The sequence below is a fragment of the Cyprinus carpio genome, chromosome A7 (assembly GCF_018340385.1).
Source record: "Cyprinus carpio isolate SPL01 chromosome A7, ASM1834038v1, whole genome shotgun sequence".
Classification (NCBI taxonomy): Eukaryota; Metazoa; Chordata; class Actinopteri; order Cypriniformes; family Cyprinidae; genus Cyprinus; species Cyprinus carpio.
This window is the reverse complement of record NC_056578.1, coordinates 24,661,817-24,680,425: the sequence shown is the minus strand read 5'-3', so window position 1 is coordinate 24,680,425 and position 18,609 is coordinate 24,661,817. Positions and strand designations below refer to the sequence as shown.

Here is an 18,609-nt window from a genome sequence, read left to right as displayed (position 1 = left end):
TAACATATTGGCAACACCATTTTTTTTTTTTAGTTTGTCTACATTATTTATTGAGCAGTTCAGTTCTGTAGTGAACATTTCCTGTAATTTCAATATAATCAAGTTTTTTTTTTTTTCATAAATAAAACCACTGCTCATTCTAATGTAATTAGAGTAGCAACCTAACTAATGCAATTAAATTGCAGCTAAAAGTTAAATAGCATGAGTTTGTATCAGACGAAGTTGAAACACCATCTGTTCTCTGGAGAGAAATTTATGTATGTGTGAGTGTGACAAGACTTGGGTTTCCTCTTTCAAAGTCATTTGTTCACTGTCCTGAACTGTTGTATGTGTGACCTTTTGTTTCTGGTGTCACAAGTGTTGAACAGATTGCACTTGAGTTGTGTGTGTGCAGTTGCTGCTGCTGTTAAAGGGTTAGTTCCCCCAAAAATGAAAATTAGGCTGCATTTTACTCACCCCCGAGGCATCCTAGGTGTATATGATTTTCTTCTTTCAGACGAATCCAGTCGGAGTTATATTAAAAATTGTCTTTGATCTTTCAAGCTCTTTCATTGAAGTCAGCGGGTGTTGTATTGTTTCAGTCCAAAAGAAATAAAAGGGCCCATCCATAAAAAAATCTTACATGGCTTCGGGGGGCAATTTTTAATATAACTCCGACTGGATTCATCTGAAAGAAGAAAGTCATATACACCTAGGATGCCTCGGGGGTGAGTAAAACACAGGCTAATGTTTATTTTTGGGTGAACTAACCCTTTTAAGGAAAGCAAGCAACAGCTGCTGTTGTACAAGTTACAACAGGTCAAACAGTGACAGATATTTACATCTTCACCTGACTAAACACGAATGTGCACATGCTTTCAATTTTTCAAACTTTTCACTTACATTTCAAATTATTTTTAAGTAAATATTTTATAACTGATTGCTAGTTATTAATGTGTATGTTTAAAAAGCACCATTATACTGATTCACTGTATATCTGTATTCTCTTGTTTTAGAGTCACTTTTTTTATGTCATTCCTTTTATTGACATCTTTTTTCAGCGGCCCGGCATCCCATCAGGAGCACGAATGCCCCATCAGGGGGCCCCAATGGGGCCTCCAGGAACACCATATGGAGGAAGCCCTGCTGTCCGGCCTGGACTTACCAATCAGGCCATGGAAGCCAGTCGCAAACGGCCCGCTCCTTCACAGCAGCAGATTCAACAGCAGCAGGCCGTACAGAATCGAAACAGGAAGTAAGTATAATGTGACATATACTAATCAAGTCAAGTCACCATTATTTAGATAGCGCTTTTTACTATTCAGATTTTGTCAAAGCAGGTTTACAATATTAAAAAGGTAAATAGTGTTTTGATAATGCAAATGGACAATAGTAAACAACACAATTTTTCAGTTAAAGTCAATTCAGTATTCAGTGACGTCATCGTCCAGCTCTGGTCAGTTCAAATAGTATGTGTGCACTCAAGTCGACAATATTGCTAGAAATGAAGTGTCCCCAACTAAGCAAGATAAAGATGGCAGTGGCAAGAAACCAAAAACTCTGTCGGTGACAGAAATGGAGAAAAAACCTTGGGAGAAACCAGGCTCAATCAGGGGGCCAGTTCCAGAGGAAACCAGCTTGGTGTGGTTTAATTCCAGGCTGCAATGCAAGTCAGATTGAGCAGAGGACTGGTTCTTGTGGTGTTGTCCCGATGGCCATCTAGTTGACGAGGTCTTTACAGGGGATCTGTCTCTGGGGCACATCTAGTTGACATAGTCTCCGCTGACAGGGCTGTAGAGTTCCTAGGTGCTGATCCACCATCTGGACTGGATGCAGACTGAATCCAGGTGACTGCAGTGACCATCTGATCTGAATACGGACTGGATCTGGTGGCTACGGTGACCTCAGAATAAGAATAAAACAGACTAATATTAGCATAGATGCCATTCTTCTTACGATGTAACAAGTACATCGGGGGTTATGGGAAGTGTTCCTGGTTCTGGTTGACCTAATTAATGCAGCCTAACAATCCTATAATGGATTTGAATTATAGAAAAATGATTGTGTGTTATGTGTATGCGAGGTTAAAGAGATGGATCTTTAGTCTAGATTTAAACTGACAAAGTGTGTCTGCCTCCCGAACAGTGTTAGGTAAATTGTTCCAGAGTTTGGGTGCTAAACAGGAAAAGGATCTGCTGCCCGCAGTTGATTCTGATATTCTAGGTATTGACAAATGGCCAGAGTTTTGAGATCACAGCAGACATGAAGGACTATAATGCGATAAGAGCTCGTTCAAGTACTGAGGAGCAAACCATTCAGGGCTTTATAAGTAATTATCAAGATTTTAAAATATATAAACAATGTTTAATAAGGAGCCAGTGCAGTGTTGACAGAACTGGACTAATATGGCTGTACTTCCTGGTTCTAGTAAGAACTCTAGCTGCTGCATTTTGGACAAGCTAGAGTTTGTTTATTCAGAATTTCATCACCATCAACATCAATTCCATGTGATAGCATTAAATCTAAAGTATGATTTCTACAATGATTAGGTCCTGTTACGTGTTGTCTAACCCCAGTAGAGTTTAGAATGTCTGTTAATGCTGATTTCAATGCATCTTTTTCATTATCAATATGGATATAAAAATTGCCAACAATTAAGATTTTATCTGCAGCCAGCACTAACTCAAATCAGCAAATTCTTTGATAAAGTCTGTATGACGCCCTGTATACAGTAGCCAGTACAAATTTATCATTAACATTACTAGATAATGTACTTGAAATTTTAAATTTTACTATTACTTCAAACAAATTATACTTGAAATCAGACCTCTGAGAAATACTGAAAATATTGCTATATATTGTAGCAACATCTCTCCCTTTACCTTTTGAATGCAGTTCATGTTTATATCAGTTATCTTGGGGGGAGACTCATTTAAAGTAATGTAATCATCTGGTTTTAGGCAGGTTTCTGTCAAACAGAGCACATCTAGGTTTTGATCTGTGATCATATCATTTACAAAAAGCACTTTCGTAGAAGGGATCTAACATTAATGCAAGGAACTAATGATCAGGAACCACATAGATTTTATCATAATAAAAACCTGGATGATGTCACTTAATGTAGTTAGACTCATGTAGGCTTTTGAAATTCTTAACTCATGTTGACGCAGTGATGCAGTGTTTAACTTATTTTCACTAGATACATGAACTGACAGGTTTCCCATTTTTTACCTATTCTTTTTCTTTCTTTCTTTCTTTCTTTCTTTCTTTCTTTCTTGTTCTACCTTTATTTATTTCTTGTTCTACCTTTATTTCTATCTATATTTCTTTCTTTCTTTCTTTCTATGTTCCCACTATTTTTTTGTTTCTATCTTTCTCCCTCCACTATTATATGAATAAAGGTCTATAAGGAAAAAATCATTAACCCATTAATTTTTAATCCTGTGTTGACATTATTCTGGATTATTTTTGTGGTAGTAACCCTGCTTTGGAGCAGTAATCCAGGGTTAAAAGTGGTGCTAACCGCTTTTTAACTTCACTGATGTGAAAGGTGGCCTAATGGTTAGAGAGCTGGACTTGTAACCCGAAGGTTGTGGGTTCGAGTCTCAGGTCCGGCAGGGATTGTAGGTGGGGGAGTGAATAAACTGCTCCCTGGGCACCGCAGCAGTATTGCTGCCCACTGCGCCAGGTGTGAGTGTGCCATACGTCGCTTCACTTTTTTTAAAATGTACTCATGTTGTTTCAAACATGACTTTCTTTCTTCTGTGAAACACAAAATTATATTTTGAAGGCTGTTGGTAATCAACAGTTTTTATGACTATTTGCATTGTATGGACAAAAAACATTGAGGTTTTTCTCAAAATGTTGTATGAACCCCTGGGTGCTGCACAGGACACTGTCACTGTATTGCTATAATCTGTAGTACAGAAACACTGGAGCTGAAGTGTACACTACAGTCAGAACTGAATGAGTTCTGATTGATGAGCTTGTAAATTGTCTCTGTTGCTTTGGTTGGATGGGAAGATGCAGTTCTTCCTCTGACAAGAACTGTTTCAACAGACTGGCCTGATCCTGTCTGACACAAGATTTGGTTACATAAATCTTAATGGGAAGCAAAAGAATTTGCAATTGCAACATTTTGGCAAACAGCTGTTAACAATAAAATGGTTATGGCTGTATTGATGTAGATTTCATGAGTTTTTTTTTCTAGTCTTACACTGTCCCATACCCAGGTGTCTGTTACTTGATTTCTGTTCAGTTGTTAAGTCTGATGTCACGTGTCACAGTTTTCAGGTCCAAATGCTCTTTCAGATCCCAAACAAACGGTGCTTATATTCACTGATAGTGTGCTGTAGTACTATCAAAAAATCTTGATCCCAACCTTTATCTCCATACGAAATCTAGTTGAGCAGACAGTGATTCATCTTTTCTGAATTTGTTAAACTGTTGGCGTTTGGGATGAGCCCAGAGATTAGTGTACTGTACACCATGAGTTTTAAAAAGCTTAGCTTAAAGGTGTGCTGTAAATGAATAGTGCTTATAAATGGCTGTTGAGATTGTATTCTCACTTAAAATGGAGTAGAGGCTACTCCCAGGAAAAAGTATTCGATATGTCACGACTTCAACAGATTTTAGTAGTGGAGTGCTGGGTAGCCCCGCCCACAGTGAAATCGTGTTGGTCCAAATTCTGCTCCACATAAAGAAGCTGTAAATTAGATATCAACATATCTTCTGACTGTCTGTGATTGCATTAAGTCACAGAGCATTTTGACATTCAGTTTGAAGAAATACATTTCTTGTTGCTGGAAAATATTTAGGACATTCAGTAATTTTCATCACCTTTTTTTTTTTTTACATTCTTCTTCTTAAGATGTTTATTTCTTCTGATTTCATTTGCACTGTTTGTTCTTGGTGTCATTTGTTGATTGTTTTTGTATATTTTTGATCAGATATGACCCAAGTTCCTGTAAATCTCTGAAAATTCCCAGTTGTTTTAAATGGGGTCACTCTGTTGTCTTTTAACACAAATCTCTGTGACATATGTCTTAGTTTGCGCAGTGGCTGTTGTTTAGTTGCAGTTAATCTGATTTGTGGAGTCTTCAGTCTGCTGGCCAATCATCTGACTGTGCTGTTGTGACAGAAAGGGGCCACGCACTGAGAAATATTGTATATAATACTAGTTTCTTTATTCTTCCTGGATCTCTGTCTCTTTCTCTCTCTCTCTGTTGTATCCTCTCTGAATCAGCTCCATTGATTCACATACTTGCTCATTCTGTCCGTCGACCTTGTCTGACACATTTGTGTAACATTATCTTGCATTGCCTAGAATCCTCCTGTCTCACATCAGACTAATCACTGCACTAGTGTGTGTGTGTGTGTGTGTGTGTGTGTGTGTGTAATAACCACACATGGCAAATCAGCTCCTTTGTCCTCTACTTCTGCTGTTTCTTGTACAACTCCCATGTTGTCTGTTTTGTGTATTCAGCTTTTTGTAATGTGTCCCCAACATAATAGCAATTCTAAACTTCCATACAAGCATATGTTCTTGCAACATATACAAACACACTCAATACCCTCTAATGAAGGACCCTTCGAATGCCATCAACTCGTAGGAAGCCTGTTGGATTTCCTGGACCAAATGAGATGCCAGGGAGACAGATGGACATGAGAGAGGCCCAATCAGATCCCACAATCGGATCAAAGTAGGAGTTTATTCTGCTGCATGATGGATTCACACATTTTGATCCCTTCCTTGTCCCAAGCCTTGACCCCTTGCCCCCTCTTATCCTAGCACATCTTGCCTCCAGAGACATATCCCTAATTAGGGTTACCCCCCGCCCCCACCTCTGATTGATGTGTAATGGTTATTATCATAGATTATTCCTTTATACAGCAATGATTTAATTTATTAAGTTACAGATCAGCTGATGATGAAGTTAGTTCAGCTGATCAAGATGTTAGTCATGTCATGAGACCTAACATGACATTTGAGTCAATATTATAAAATCAAAGGTATTATAATAATATTAATATATTAAGGTTAAAGTTTTAACGTTATTAAATATTTTAGCAAGGATGTGCTTGCATGTCTTGTTGCATGGCATGAAGCCAGTATGTAAGAGCTTATTTTACACTTCAATGTAAAGTGTTGACTCTAAATGTTTTCACAAATAACTAAACATGTATTAAAAAGTCAGGCTGACTGATTTATGCATTTTAGTTGATTGGATAAATATATTAAGCTATATTAAAATCAATACTGACTTGAGACCACTCATAAACTATGTATAAAGCTAGTTATACCCAGATGTTCATTGTGGAATAACAAACATTGTATTAGGTCATTGTTTTCCTGATCTTCTCGCAGTGTTTGTTTTGGTGATGGTCACCTGTATGGATCCTGCTTTTGACTCTTTTTTTTATGAGAGGGATTGAACACATGCAAACACAGCACTCTTTTCAGTCTCGTTAATAGGACGAATGATTATTTGCTTTCACAGGTAATGCCACATGCAGCTCTCTCAACTAGCAGTTTTGTCCATATCTGATGTGAAACAGAGAAAAAAGCACAAAGAAAAGAACACCAAAACAATGCTACTTGTTGTGCTCAAAGGAATAGAATTCATATTTGAGCACAGATATACTCGCATGCACAACACAGCCGTATTGACACACCTGTCTGCACATCATGAGCAGGTCCTATGAGCTTGTGAAGTTTGAGCAGTAATGATTCTAGTTGATTCTAGTAACGTCCTCTGTGCCAGCGGTTGCCAGCACCATCTGGGTTGGCGTCGCACACACACACACACACACACACTCCTACATCGTCTTTCCCGCATCCTGGACCAGCCCCAGAATTTTAGCAGATGTCCCGGGTGCTCCACTGTCAGTCTCCATAGTAACATCTTGGTTTTTTTTTCTGCCTTTCCTCTCCATTTCCCCTTTCTCCCCTTTCTGCAGTGCCAAGAGGAGGAAGATGGCTGATAAGATCCTTCCACAAAGGGTGAGTAAGAGATCTGAGCCTTTTCATTGCTTTCATTGGTTTAGCTGGGTTTTTTGTATGTGCACGGATGAAGATGCACGGGTGTGTGTGTCTGTTCTCTATCTCGGCCTTTTAGAGCGGTGGAATCCTCTACCAAGCAAGCGATACGATAGACAGAAATGTTTTGGAGGGCTTTTGCATTCAGTAATTGTCACCTCAACCAGACGATGCAGATATACTCTAGACATAGTCGAGTCATTTTTAGAAATATTTTGTATATTGCAAAGAGTATGTATATTTTTTTTTTTCTACATAATATCTGTTCTAGTTAAGGTCAGCATTCAATTGTGTATCATATTCTGAGATATTGTAATATTACAATATATAGTAAATAAATTATAACGTAAGACAAAAAAATTATAATATAAGACAGCATTACTGCTGTGGGTTCATGGTGATGGCTATTGTTGAAAATATTTTTTTATCATTTAATATATCATATATCATTTAATAGGGTTTAAACATTATATGAATGATTCTGTTCTTAGTTTCTTATAGTCACTGTGTTACTATGAGTTGGTTGTGTTAGATAAGATAAGCAGCATTATGTGTGTCTTATCATCTTCAGTGGAGACGCCAGACGCATTAGTCATTGATGAAACACTCTGTCTATCGTACACAGAACAAGGAAAATAACTCGGATAGTTTGAATTTCCTTACCAGTGCTCCCAATTGCAAAATGAGGTTTTATTGAATTCCTTCTTCAGATTCGTGAGCTTGTTCCGGAGTCACAGGCGTATATGGATCTGTTGGCATTCGAGCGTAAATTAGACCAGACCATAATGCGCAAACGGGTGGACATCCAAGAGGCACTTAAGAGACCCATGAAGGTATTTCTCATCTTCAAGATCCATATGTTCTTTTTATTACAATTTCCAGGACAGACTGTTAAAAATATATATGCGTTTGCACTTTAACTGTTGTTAACCAATCCACCTTATTTTTAACATTAGAGTGGCCGCGGCCATTTTTAAACGTAATGTGTCTGGCTTCCGGTGTCATTTGATTCCAGCTATTTTTAGCTGTAAAAAAAACTTACGCTTCTTGAAACTGCAAACTGGTATTTTTACCATGTTATTTTAATGTATTGTCTTAATTATAAACACACTGCTTTGTAGCTCATATAGTTTTACCATTTTCTGCACTTTGATATTCTTCTTGTTATTTCCCTTTAGTGGCTTATGAATCAGAAGTCTCGCACATTCACAGAAAGCTTACTTACTTCTTAAACTTACTTCTGTGTTGAAAATAAGGTGGATATATCAGACAATTTTAAGCAGACACAAGGAACCTTGGAACAAGCATTTTTACCTGCAGTCTAGTCGTCTATTATTGAACCATTTTAAATATTGCTTGCATAAATCAACAGGATAACACAACAAACAACTTAAATGAGCATCAAATGAGGTTGATATCATTGTTCTTAGTGTTTAGCCCCTCATATTTTACCACTTATTAGCTTAAAAGCATTTTCCCAACATAATGCCTCTGTTTTTTTGTGAGCATACAGGACTAATATAAATATTTTGAATGAATTCTTTTTATTTTTTTCCTATTTGAAGCAAAAGCGGAAACTGCGTCTCTACATCTCCAACACATTTAACCCTGCCAAGCCTGATGGAGAGGACTCTGAAGGTAGCATTGCATCCTGGGAGCTACGTGTGGAGGGCAAACTGCTGGATGATGTGAGTCAGTTGTACTTAAATCAATAATTGGACAACACAGATTTAGTTTAAATCCTTTACTATGAAACACAGAGGTGCTCTTGTTTTGGTGCTTTTATTGGGAAAACTATGACTATTGTATCACAAATAAACTGTCTGCAATTTTTGATCATGTATTTTTTGTCTGTGACATCACACCTTGTGAATGGCAGCTATGTGCATTTTGAATTAGTGAGGTTAAATTTACTCTCCCAGTCCCAGCGTCTTGACCACAGACATGTGCCTCACTTACCAGTGAGATCACTTCCCAGCCTGCAGCCAAACATACACGCCAGAAAGTTCTGTGGGTCCCTTGACTTGGACTGTTTTTCCTTACTTAGCTCTTTTGATAGTTGTATGCCATGCACACTTTTAACCAATAATGCATAAAGGAATATTCTCGGTTAATTACATCTGAAACTCTGTCAACAGCAACTGTGGCATGCTTTTATTTTCACAAGGAAAATTCATCCTAAAAAGAATGCACTTAATGGCAGTCTAGCAGACAAGTGTACATCACCCAGAATAAATGTTCAAAATATGCAGCAATCACACTTTTGATGTGTATAAGCATAAAACATATAATACTATACATATTATACATGCTTTACACTGATTTGAAATAATCATTTACTTTCCCATTCGAAAGAATCATTCAAAACTTCTCATTTAGAAAAAAAATCATTTACCTTCCCACCCTGTTGCTTTTGCATGGTGTGATATACAAGGAAGGGACATAACTATTCATAAAGTGCTGTTTATATGCAGCAAACTCCACCTACAGGAATTACATTAGTAACGGACAACCAGAAGTTACCAGAAAATGTTTCCCCCTTTAAAATGAAGGTTAAGTTTACTTGCCTACTATCTCTAATTCGGCATTGCATAATTATGTTTTATGTTTGACAGCGATCTTAAATCTGTTTAGTGGGTTCCATCAATTTGATTAAATAGAACTTAACTAGCAAAAGCTGAGGCTCATTGCGCATTTGTTTTTGCTCAAGCATGTTCCCTTCATCTCTAGCCTCAAAGGCACTGGAGCATGGCTAAACATGCAAAAACATTTATTACAAGTACAAAAAATACTTTGACCTTCATATCCGTGTAATGATACCAACTACCTACAGTATGTAAAGATAACTGAAGATAGCTGCAATCAGAGACGTATTTATTTATTTTTACTTTGTTAAAAGCTTCTTTTGCTTTATGATCTGAAATATCTGCTAATGTACTGGTTTGATTCATGTGATTGCAGCTGAGGCATGGGGACTAAATTCTCAAGTGTTTACTCAGTGCAGCATAACTCCAGCCTCTTGGGTCAGTCTCTAACCAAGGTCAGTTTAGCTAATACTCTTGAGGCATGCTTTTCCATGCCCAAAGAAATGAAACTAGCACTTATTGATGATAGCTTGAAGGGCTCATGCCGTCTCTGGGCTGAATGGAATGTTGTCCTGCTCAGCAAATCATCCGCCAGTATGCCACATTTGACATTCAGCCCGTTCTCTTCCATGGAAAGTCTACCAGGAAAGTTTATGATGTGGTGTAAAGTTCTTGTTTTCCAACAATGTCTCCATCCTTGAAACTGGATAGTTTGCTCAGTGGCTCACACTGAAAACAGCATTCATGCTTTCTTGCACAGCCGGGAAAGATGAAGAGGAAGTTCTCCTCATTCTTCAAGAGTCTGGTGATTGAGCTTGACAAAGACCTCTACGGCCCTGATAACCATTTGGTTGAGGTTGGTGTTTGATATCCTGCTTATCACTCTAAATGACAGTGAAACACATTTTTTCATAATGGAAATTTCTTAAAACCAAGAACTAAAACCGCAATAAATATCTTTTAACTGCATATTTTAACTCCATAATTCACTGCATATATGTCATGCAGACACTGTAGATTACAGTATAGTTCATAAAAATGCTCTTTGTTCAGTAAGTGGTGATACTGTCATTCAGGTTATTGAAGTAACTGTGTTTAGCTTTTTTTTTTGTTTTGTTCTTTGTAAGTGTGTTCAAGCATGTTGATTTCTTTTTTTTTCTGCAGTGGCATCGTACCCCAACCACTCAGGAGACAGACGGTTTCCAGGTGAAGAGGCCTGGAGATGTGAACGTGCGCTGCACCCTGCTGTTAATGCTGGATTACCAGGTAAAGGCAAAAAAATGCATCCAGTGATGTTTACTTAAAGACTACTGATCAAGAACTGCAAAATGCATTTGTAGAATTTTAATGCAATTTTAGAACTTTTTTCCTTGGGCTTGTGTGATTTTCTTTTTGATTATAAATTTCTTTCCGACCTTGAAGCCTTGAGTTTCATTGAAGTAACAAGTTGATGAAATGGTTAACAACATAGTGAAGGGTGAATATCACATATATGAGTATATTAGAACAGGAACTTTGTGATAATAAACTCTGAGTAATAATTTTGTGATGCTTTATTTTTATGAAAAAAACTGCGGTGCTAGTCACAGACCAAATAGATAAATATTCTTCTTCTCTGGCTACTTTTTTAGATTAAAAGTTAATTAAACTTGATAATGTATTTAATTATTAATAGTTAATTAAATGTAAGCATGTGTCAGTACTCTGAAATGAATGGGGAATCCACCGAACAGTGACTGAAAGGCATTATTTATCTGAGAGTCTTGTGTTCTGTGTGCAGCCGCCTCAGTTTAAACTGGATCCGCGTCTGGCTCGTCTGCTGGGAATACACACACAGACTCGCTCCAGTATCATCCAGGCCCTCTGGCAGTATGTCAAAACCAACAAACTGCAGGACTCGCATGACAAGGAGTACATCAACTGTGACAAGTACTTCCAACAGGTACACTTGATTGGAAACATTGATTAACATTCGTCACAATCTGTAATTAATGAAATAAAAACCCCTATAACGTGTCTGATATTTAAAATAGTAGAAATACAGTAGAAACACATGTTGGAATTAAAGCCAGTAATACTGTATTTTAATCAAGAACTTTTTGTGTTTCTGGCCTCATCTCCTCTCACAGATCTTTGACTGTCCACGTCTGAAGTTCTCCGAAATCCCACAGCGCCTCACCAACCTTTTGCTCCCCCCCGACCCTATTGTCATCAATCACATCATTAGGTTTGCGTGTCTGATTATGTGGTTTTGTTTGTCTACTTGCTTGTATGTACAAATATGACACATTTAATCCCGACATCTACCAAAATACAGTGTTCTTAATCTTTTATACTTCTGGTCAAAGGTTTGGGGTCAGTAAGATTTTGTTTTTTAAAAGAAATTAATCTTTTATTCAGTAAGGACACATTAAATTGAACAAAACATTAAGACATCTATAATCTTAAAAAAAAATCTATATTTTTAACTTTCTACTCATCAAAGAATCCTGAAAACAATTATTACAGTCTCTATTAAGCAGAACTGTTTCCAGTAATAATGATGTTTCTTGAGTATCAAATCAGCATATTACAAATACACCAAAAAAATCATAAGACACATTGTTAAGAAAAATAACAGCACATTGCTCATCAACACCATCACAGGAATAAATGACAATTTAAAATACATTCAAATAATAAACAATTGTTTTCATATTAATAATATTTCATATATATATATTTGATCAAATAAATGCAGCCTTTGTGAGCATTAGATAATTATTTTAAAAAGCATAACCTCAACTTCTTTAACAGTATTTTTTCTTTTTCTTTTACATCATAATTTTCATTCAACCTCATATATGATTTCTAATGTGTAGATATGTATAAAATCCAAAACAGGAGTATTTTGGTTCAGTTGTGCATCATCTTATCTATCTGCTCGTGCTAATTTTATGAAGAATTCAAAACATGAATTCTAAATGAGGTTATTTTTGCACAGCGTCGACCCTAATGATCAGAAAAAGACGGCGTGCTATGACATTGATGTAGAGGTGGAAGATCCCCTTAAAGCACAAATGAGCAGCTTCTTGCTCTCCACAGCCAATCAGCAAGAGATTGCCTCTTTGGACAACAAGGTTAGTGCAAGTCTCCCACATCAGTGTAGGCACAGTGGAGCAGATGATTGAACTTGTGAATTATAGGGTCTCTGATTTGACTCATATTATTACAGTTAAGCTGACAGCAGGATAATAATCAGGATTTAACAACTTCTGCAGTGGCATCATGTCTGTGAACACACCCTTGATTTTACGATTTGGCTCTAAATGCTTGTAGATCCATGAGACTATTGAGTCCATCAATCAGCTGAAGATCCAGAGAGATTTCATGCTCAGCTTCTCCAGAGATCCCAAAGGCTACATCCAGGACTGGCTCAAATCCCAGAGCAGAGATCTGAAGGTCTGCAACAACCTTCTTTCATTATTTTATTCTACACATGACTCTTGATATTATTTTTATATTTATACTATTTTTGAAGATGAAGTGTGTTTTCTGTTATAGTACTTTCTCATATTTCCGTTTAATGTGCTGAGGCAGATACATGTAAGCCAGTTGTACTATGATGTCAAAAAAAGTGTAAATACAGTGGCTCTGTGCTGGTTTCAAAACATTGCTCAGTTTGTTTGAGTGGTCCGATATGTCAACCTTTGGCTCAACCAATGGCATGGGTTTATAGGGCGGGTCAGAAGGGGCAGTAGGAGTGTTTAATAAACTGTTTGGTGGAGATTAATTTTGCTGTTCTGTTGCTGCTGTTAATGATACAGAAATTGCACATTTTGAACCAGATTTATATAAGCTTCAACAAGGTATTTACTTCATATTCAGTAGTTTTCACTAGCTTCACCAGCTCCCATACAGTACCATTAAAAATCATGGGTGAAGATCATTATGTGATTTCTTTCTCTGAAGCATGCCTCTTAAAGACTTAATCTCCTGCATCATGTTTGTCCTGATGTTGTCCTGCATTTCTAACTGATATCACATTTTGATTGGTTGTAGCTGATGACAGATGTTGTTGGGAACCCAGAGGAAGAGAGGAGAGCAGAGTTTTATCATCAGCCTTGGTCTCAGGAGGCTGTTAGCCGTTACTTCTACTGCAAGGTAAGAATATAAAGATATACGGTGACCAGTGTGAACCTTCTACTGGGCTTACTATAAAACAGGGTGTTATAACGGGCTGCACTTTGTCAGTGTCTGAACTGCACTGGACAAAAACTGACTGACTCCTTGTCTTTCCGCTTCCAAAGATCCAGCAGAGGAGGCAGGAGCTGGAGCAGGCCTTGGCCTTGAGGAACACCTAGAACTCACAACAACCACATTCAGAAAACATGGCTCATTTGTGACAACACAGCCTCCAGTATGGAGGTCCTTGCATTATGTTCTGCAGTGTTTGGGGGTTTGTGTGTGTCCAGTCATCATTGTTGTCACTGTGACCTACAATCCACCATAATGGACCAATCCCACCCTGTTACTCCAACAGCCCCATTGTATTGTATGTGCATTTCAGCCAGTCACGGTGCTATGTCTTCCATTCCTGGATGCAATCATCTCACAATGCACTACTGGATTTCTGGTTTTTAATACCAATCAAATCGACCAGCATTTTGAACTTGATGACTTCAGAGCCGGCTCAGTCCCCTAGACTGTGGATCCAACGTTGATTCAGTTGTGATTCTGCTTTCCTTCCTTTCAGTCATCAATTCCTGGTATTCAAACACATTTTCCCTGTGATTAACATGTGTTTAGTCCACACTTGTACCAGTTTTTTTCTTGGGTATTGATCAAAAGGGTAATTTTGAATGTCTGTCAGTGTTGGGAATCAGTGGAGCTACAATAACTGTCTCCATTATTAACACTTTTATTTAGAAGTGTATTTATGAAGTACTTTGAGGCAGGCAGCTTAAAGAGGAGAATCATTCAGTATTAACTGAACTGGTGGCTTACAGGGTTATGTCAATGTCTGCTGTCTATCCCTGCCACAATAATGACATTTAGCTGCAATAGTGTATATAAACATTGAAAGATTGAAGGAGGTGGTTTTAATCAAGTATTTAAAAACTATTCTGCCGTATAAAGACAAAACCAACTACACCCACACTTGAGAGAGAATGTTGATTTTTTTTTTTTTAAATTTTGATAAATTTTCACTTTTTTTTTTTTTTGATTGAATTATGTGTAGTTGATGTGTTTTGCCTTTGTAGGACAGTACTGACATAGTCATTAGTTCACTTTGAAGGAATTTGATAGGTCACGGTTTTTGAGAAGCTTTCACATATATGACGAAAATGGGCCATACCAGCATGGTGACAAGTTATTCAGAAATATAATCCGCTCATGACATATCAAATACTGTTTCTGGGTCCAAGCCTTTACTTCATTTGAATTAAGAATACAATCTCAACTGCCGTTTATGATCACTGTACATTAATGGTACCCCTTTAAGCTAAGCTTCCAGTGTACACTAGTCTCTGGGCTCACAGCGTCCCAGTCAGACAAGATGAATCTGTCTAGCCAACTGAGATTTCAGTAGTACTATAGCACACCGTAAGTGTATATTAGCACTGTTTGTTTTTGTGATCTGAAGGAGCATTTGGACCCGGATGTGTCAGACTAGAGTGGATTAGTCAGATCAGCAGTCAACTAGATAAAAGTCAATATTCTGTAAAATCTTGAGACATTTCTTTATGCTTCACCAAAACGTCCAAACCATCTTTTTGAAGAAGTTCCTTTGAATCCTGCTTTTTTTTATCCATTTCAATAGTGTTGTTTAAAATAACATACTGTGAGCATTTGTGTTTCTCACTAATGTCACCATTTCAAAGTATTTTAAAGCATTAGTGTCCTTTGATGTTTTACCAAAGGTCTAATTTACTTTTAAAAAGAGAGTGTGCAGACTCTGACTTGATGAAGGAATTTTTAAAAGATGAAGGATGCATTTTTAAAGAATACACATTTTTAAATTCCCATTTGTCCATAGCTGTGAAAACAGTCTTTTTTTTTTTAAATTGCTTTATGACTCATAGAGTCTTTGCACTAAATCATGGAACATAACTGAGCGCTCTGAACGCTTTCCAAGAAATGAAGGATGAACTAGGGAATAAATGTTGTGGAATGTGGATACTGCCATCTGGTATTACAGATTAATTTCATCAACGCAGCATAGTCCTGACTTCTCATTGGCTTTGGGTTTTGATCATTAACCGTCTGCTCCTTTACTGTCAGCTGAAGGATGGTTTGTCCAGATCAACTGTTGTGAGTTTTTGCAGTTTGCCTGTGAGCCTCATGCAGCTTCTCGTGAGGAAAGAGGAGTTCTGGTGACCTGGAGTATTTTTCAGACCTATGCATGCTGCATGGACAAATTTTTATACTTTCATACAAGGACATGAGAAACCTTTTGACTGCTTGGGACTTGATCAGAAAAGCACTGAGTTCCTATAGTTCGTGACCTTCTGTGTCTTGGTCACAGCCTCTACATACAGTACCAACATGTAGAGCAGGGGCTATTTTAAGCCTTATTTTTTTCTTTCTTTTTTTGTCTTTTAAAAAGACTTTGCAATTTAATATGTGGATAAGAGAAGCACCCCAATGATTTTTACAGAGCCTGTTGGGCAACAACAGCACCTCCCATTGAATCCTATGGGTACTACATGTATAGTCAGCCATTTTGAATATTATAAACTTGAAGTGTAACATCTACCTGTGTGGCTATTAGTGACTTTCTCATATGTAAAGTAACCTCTTCTCTAACTCTTGTAGCCACCAAATGTGCTTTACCTGACCATCATGGGGTCAAGTGTTCAATGTTACATCTCTCTTGCTTTCAGTCATAGTGTGGATCATGCTGCCCTCCAGTGCTTCTGTAAGGGAAAATATCCAACAGTTTGGGTGCTAAAAAATCAAGACTTTACTGGTATGGCTTAAATTAAATGCCACACAAGTATTGAAGTATTCAGTACTAGAGTTCTGCTGGGCTTTGAAACCAGGTTTTGGTTATAGTGTACATGTTATTCCTTGGTTTGTTCATAGAAGTACTGCCAGCAGACATCTGAACAAGTGGGTTTTAATGATCCTCTATGTATTTTTTTTCGTCTCTCTCTCTCACAGTCTGTATATGTTTGCTTTCTCATCTTGTTTCACTGTTCAGCTAGAGAGATCAAAACTACAGACGTTCATATGTAGCATAGTGAGGATGTACAGTAAATAAACAAGCGCTTGCCAAAGTTTGTGAATGGAACACTATACTGAAAGTGTGATGAGAGTTTATTTTCAAGATGTGCATTAGGGCAGTGGTACTCAACCAAGGGGTCAGGGCCCACTAGGGAGCCTCAATAAGTTATATCAAATGATTTACATTTAGTCATTTAGCAGACACTTTTATCCAAAGCACTTACAAATGAGGACAATAGAAGAAATCAAAGCCAACAAGAGGGCAATAATATGTAAGTGCTATGAGAAGTCTCAGTTAGCCTAACGCAGTACATGTAGCAAGGGTAATAAATATAATTTATATTAATATATAATTATAAATAAAAAGAAAACAAGTAGATAGAATAGAAAAAAAGGAAACGCTAGTGTTAGAGGGTCAAAAGAATAGAGAATGCTAGTGTTAGAGGGTCATTTTTATAATAAATAAAAAGAAAACAGGATAGAATAGAGAAAGAAAAAAATATTATTTTAACGATAAAATAATTTTTAATGATAAAAATGTGCCAAAAAAAAAATACCAGAGGTAAATATCTCCTTAGATTGGAGAGCTTTGAATATTTTCTTGGACAAAGGGGGCTTTGAATCAAAATAGTTGAGAACCACTGCATTTGTGTGAAATCCAAGAGGAAAACAAAGACTTTCTGTAGCGAATCGATGCGTTTCTGTAAGAAAAATATCCATATTCAAAATGTAATAATCACTTTAATGTAGCTTGCGCTCACTGTTGTAGACGGAAGCAGCTCCGGGCGGATGACGTATGGAGGTCGGATTTGCACCTTTTCGCACAGAAGTGACGAACGCAAAAACACAGCGAAGAGATCAAAACAAAACAACAGTCACTAATTAGAGGTATAAAACGAGGAATTGTAATGAAGAAAGTCTGAGGATTTCGATATAAGCCAAGAGGAGACTGGTTCTTCTTTGCTAAAGTAAGGAAACTTTGCTTCCTTTGCTCCTGTAAACAAACGTCAGTATTCACGAGACTCACCGGCGCATCCACAACACTGACCTCATACGTCATGCTTCCGGAGCTGCTTCCATGTACAACTGTTGGCGCAAGCTACTTTAAAGTGATTATTTCGTTTTGAATATGGATATTTTTCTTACAAAAACGCATCGAGTCACTACAGAAAGCCTTTGTTCACCCCCCGGAGCCGTGTGAAACACTTTATTTTATGGATGGGTGCTTTTTATTTAACTTCTTTTGGACTGATGCATGCAACACCCGCTGAGTGCCATGAAACAGCTTGAAAGATCAAAGACAATTTTATATAACTCCGACTGGATTCGTCTGAAAGAAGAAAGTCATAGACACCTAGGATGCCTTGAGGGTGAGTAATTTATGGGCTAATTTTCATTTTTGGGTGAACTAATCCTTTAACTCCTCTTTTAGGATAAATGTGTCATTATGGCAATGAGGAAACTGGTGTTAGTATTCAGCAGCTGGCCACACCCTCAGCTTTGAAAGAACCTTTCACTACCTCTCTGCTCTTGACCTGGTAAAATCCACAGGGTGTCCCTCTGTTCTCTAAAAAAACATGAAAATAGCAGAGTGGAGAAAAAGACTTCCATACAGTCAGATGGAGAATGTACTGTATTAACCTATGTTCCCTGTGGAAAAAGACGAAAGGCATCATTTCACGTCAATGTCTCAGGTCCCTCTAAACATATAGCGTGTACTGAATTTCATCTCTCATCAGCTGAAAATCAGTTGAAAAAGAGGAGGGGACTGAAACTGTGATTTATAAGATTGTGGTG

The 18,609-nt window shown here is 37.5% G+C and overlaps 1 protein-coding gene across 3 annotated transcripts in view; it reads left to right on the top strand.

The window, feature by feature from the left end:
* The window catches only part of smarcd3b (SWI/SNF related, matrix associated, actin dependent regulator of chromatin, subfamily d, member 3b), a 37,890-nt gene extending 21,004 nt beyond the window's left edge, over positions 1-16,886 (top strand). For 2 of the 3 annotated variants that reach the window (XM_042760568.1, XM_042760567.1), the window contains exons 2-13: positions 1,041-1,234; positions 6,940-6,982; positions 7,729-7,851; positions 8,584-8,706; positions 10,364-10,459; positions 10,768-10,869; positions 11,384-11,545; positions 11,733-11,830; positions 12,587-12,722; positions 12,922-13,044; positions 13,645-13,746; positions 13,893-16,886. In XM_042760568.1, coding sequence (XP_042616502.1) covers positions 1,041-1,234; positions 6,940-6,982; positions 7,729-7,851; positions 8,584-8,706; positions 10,364-10,459; positions 10,768-10,869; positions 11,384-11,545; positions 11,733-11,830; positions 12,587-12,722; positions 12,922-13,044; positions 13,645-13,746; positions 13,893-13,946 — 1,356 coding nt within the window. In that variant the 3' untranslated portion in view covers positions 13,947-16,886. Of the gene's footprint in view, positions 1-1,040; positions 1,235-5,591; positions 5,682-6,939; positions 6,983-7,728; positions 7,852-8,583; positions 8,707-10,363; positions 10,460-10,767; positions 10,870-11,383; positions 11,546-11,732; positions 11,831-12,586; positions 12,723-12,921; positions 13,045-13,644; positions 13,747-13,892 lie in introns of all 3 variants that reach the window. The other variant, XM_042760569.1, reaches the window with a different exon arrangement.
* The last annotated feature ends 1,723 nt before the right edge of the window (positions 16,887-18,609 follow it).